Source organism: Littorina saxatilis, linkage group LG4 (assembly GCF_037325665.1).
Source record: "Littorina saxatilis isolate snail1 linkage group LG4, US_GU_Lsax_2.0, whole genome shotgun sequence".
In the NCBI taxonomy this organism is placed as follows: Eukaryota; Metazoa; Mollusca; class Gastropoda; order Littorinimorpha; family Littorinidae; genus Littorina; species Littorina saxatilis.
The window spans coordinates 65,412,156-65,414,217 of record NC_090248.1 but is presented as its reverse complement, the minus strand read 5'-3'; the positions used below and the strand labels follow the sequence as shown (position 1 = coordinate 65,414,217).

The 2,062-nt window shown below is 45.6% G+C and overlaps 1 protein-coding gene across 1 annotated transcript in view; it reads left to right on the top strand.

The window, feature by feature from the left end:
- Positions 1-486: 486 nt before the first annotated feature.
- Positions 487-2,062, top strand: part of LOC138965388 (uncharacterized) — a 161,737-nt gene continuing 160,161 nt past the window's right edge. Inside the window, exon 1 of the mRNA XM_070337527.1 lies at positions 487-1,603. Coding sequence (XP_070193628.1) covers positions 1,432-1,603 — 172 coding nt within the window. The 5' untranslated portion in view covers positions 487-1,431. The remainder of the gene's footprint in view (positions 1,604-2,062) is intronic.

The window sequence follows — 2,062 nt, the reverse complement described above, 5'->3', positions numbered from 1 at the left end:
CTAAGCACAGAGAGAGTCTGACCACAGGGAATGGCAATCTGAACACTGACAGGTTGCATTTCTTTTCAATAGATACATGTCTGTTTGTCTTGCCTCCTGTAGTCAGCACAACAAATCCGTACTAAGCACAGAGAGAGTCTGACCACAGGGAATGGCAATCTGAACACTGACAGGTTGCATTTCTTTACTGCATACATGTGTGTCTAACTCTCTCTCCGTCTGTGGTGAATGAATGGTGAACGTTGCTACAGTATTGTGTGCTAGGCAAAGGTTGCCACTGTATGTTGTGTGCAAGAACTTATAAAAGACAATTGATGTTTTATTCGACATAATATTTCTGGCATCGCTTGAGTGAAGCTGTGGTGTAGAGGAAGTTGTAAGAGACTGCTTTTCTCGAAAACAATCACGCTTTGGGACTACGTTCGTGTTTTGAGGTCAACCGGCATTTACGAAAACACAACTTGAAGCGAATTAGCGGAAACATCTCGTCACAGTTTTGCCGGAAGAATGGCATCGTGGACGATGGTGTGGTTGTGCGGTAGCTTGAATCAGAAATATTTTCTGTACGGTTTGTAAGCAAATAGTTTCGAATTCGCCAGATGGAAAATGTTTTTTGGGACAAATATCGTGCTTTGCGATAAGCCAGTAAGACTACTTGCAGCTTTGATTGTAAGCCCAAGTGCTGGTTTTGCCATAGGGAGATGTCATCGTGGACGGAAAGCCGCGGCATTGCGGTTAGCTCTGGAGACTAGTCTAACCGAAGAGTCTTCTTGTCAGATTAGCTGCAAGCGACAAGGTACTACTACATAGCTGTTGAGCTCCAAGGTTTTCCCTACTGTTTCCTTGGATACTGGAGCATTCGTTGGTGCCAATGGTAGCCCGAAGCAGGGAGGGTACTTGTTTCACCAGGCTGTTGTCTTGGATAATGATCATGCTTTGTGGTTAGCTCTCAGCCCTCTAAATGAGACTTCTTGTAGACTTAGCAACAAGTGACATTCTCACTCAAGAAACAATGAACTCCTTACTACAGTATCTCTTAACTTGAAGACTCGAAGACTTTCAGCCGGCAATACTGTAATCTGTAGCAGTGACAGTTGCCAGTGCCAGCAAAGAGCTCTTTGGTGTCAGTGTCAGTATTAACGTGGCAGGGTTAGCTACAAGTCACTAGTATAACTGGAGAGAAAACATGTTCTCTTTACTACGACGTAATTGAAGGCTCAAAGACCCAAGTTTGCCATTCCGCAGTGGCAGTGGCAGTGGCAGTGGCAGTGCCAGCATCAACTTGACGCGGCGGAGCTAGCTACAAGTGACAAGTATCACTGGAGAAACAATGTCCTCTTTACTACAAAGTCTCTAAGCTTCAAAACTCAAATACTCTAGTATTTGTTTGTGCCAGTGTCAATGCCAGCCTGACAGTGACACGGACTGGCCATGACAGCGTGTTCGCTGGCTGTGTTGTGTAACGTGGAGCGCTTTCTGTGCAAGGCCACCCCGTGGGGGCGGGATGGATCTGACCTGTGCAGGGAAGGGGTGGGGGAGGGGGAGCGACCTCAGCAGAGCGACGTCCTGATTCCCAAGCGACAGGAGATCCGCCGCTGTGCTGGTAAGGACTCGCTATGTCTCTTGTGGCTTTCAGTCATGGTATTCCTTGTTTGTCTTGTTGAGGTTATTGTAGCAATGTGAACACAAGATTGGTAAGGACACGCTGTGTCTCCTCTGTCTTTCAGTCATGGTATTCCTTGTTTGTCTTGTTGAGGTTATTGTCGCAATGTGAACACAAGATTGGTAAGGACACGCTGTGTCTCCTCTGTCTTTCAGTCATGGTATTCCTTGTTTGTCTTGTTGAGGTTATTGTCGCAATGTGAACACAAGATTGGTTAGGACCACAGACATATAGAATATTCTATATCTCTGTGGTTAGGACACGCTGTGTCTCCTCTGTCTTTCAGTCATGGTATTCCTTGTTTTACCTGCTTAGGTTATTGTCGCAATGTGAACACAAGACTGGTAAGGACACACAGTGTCTTCTGTATTTGAGTCATGGTATTTCTCTTTTTTTCTT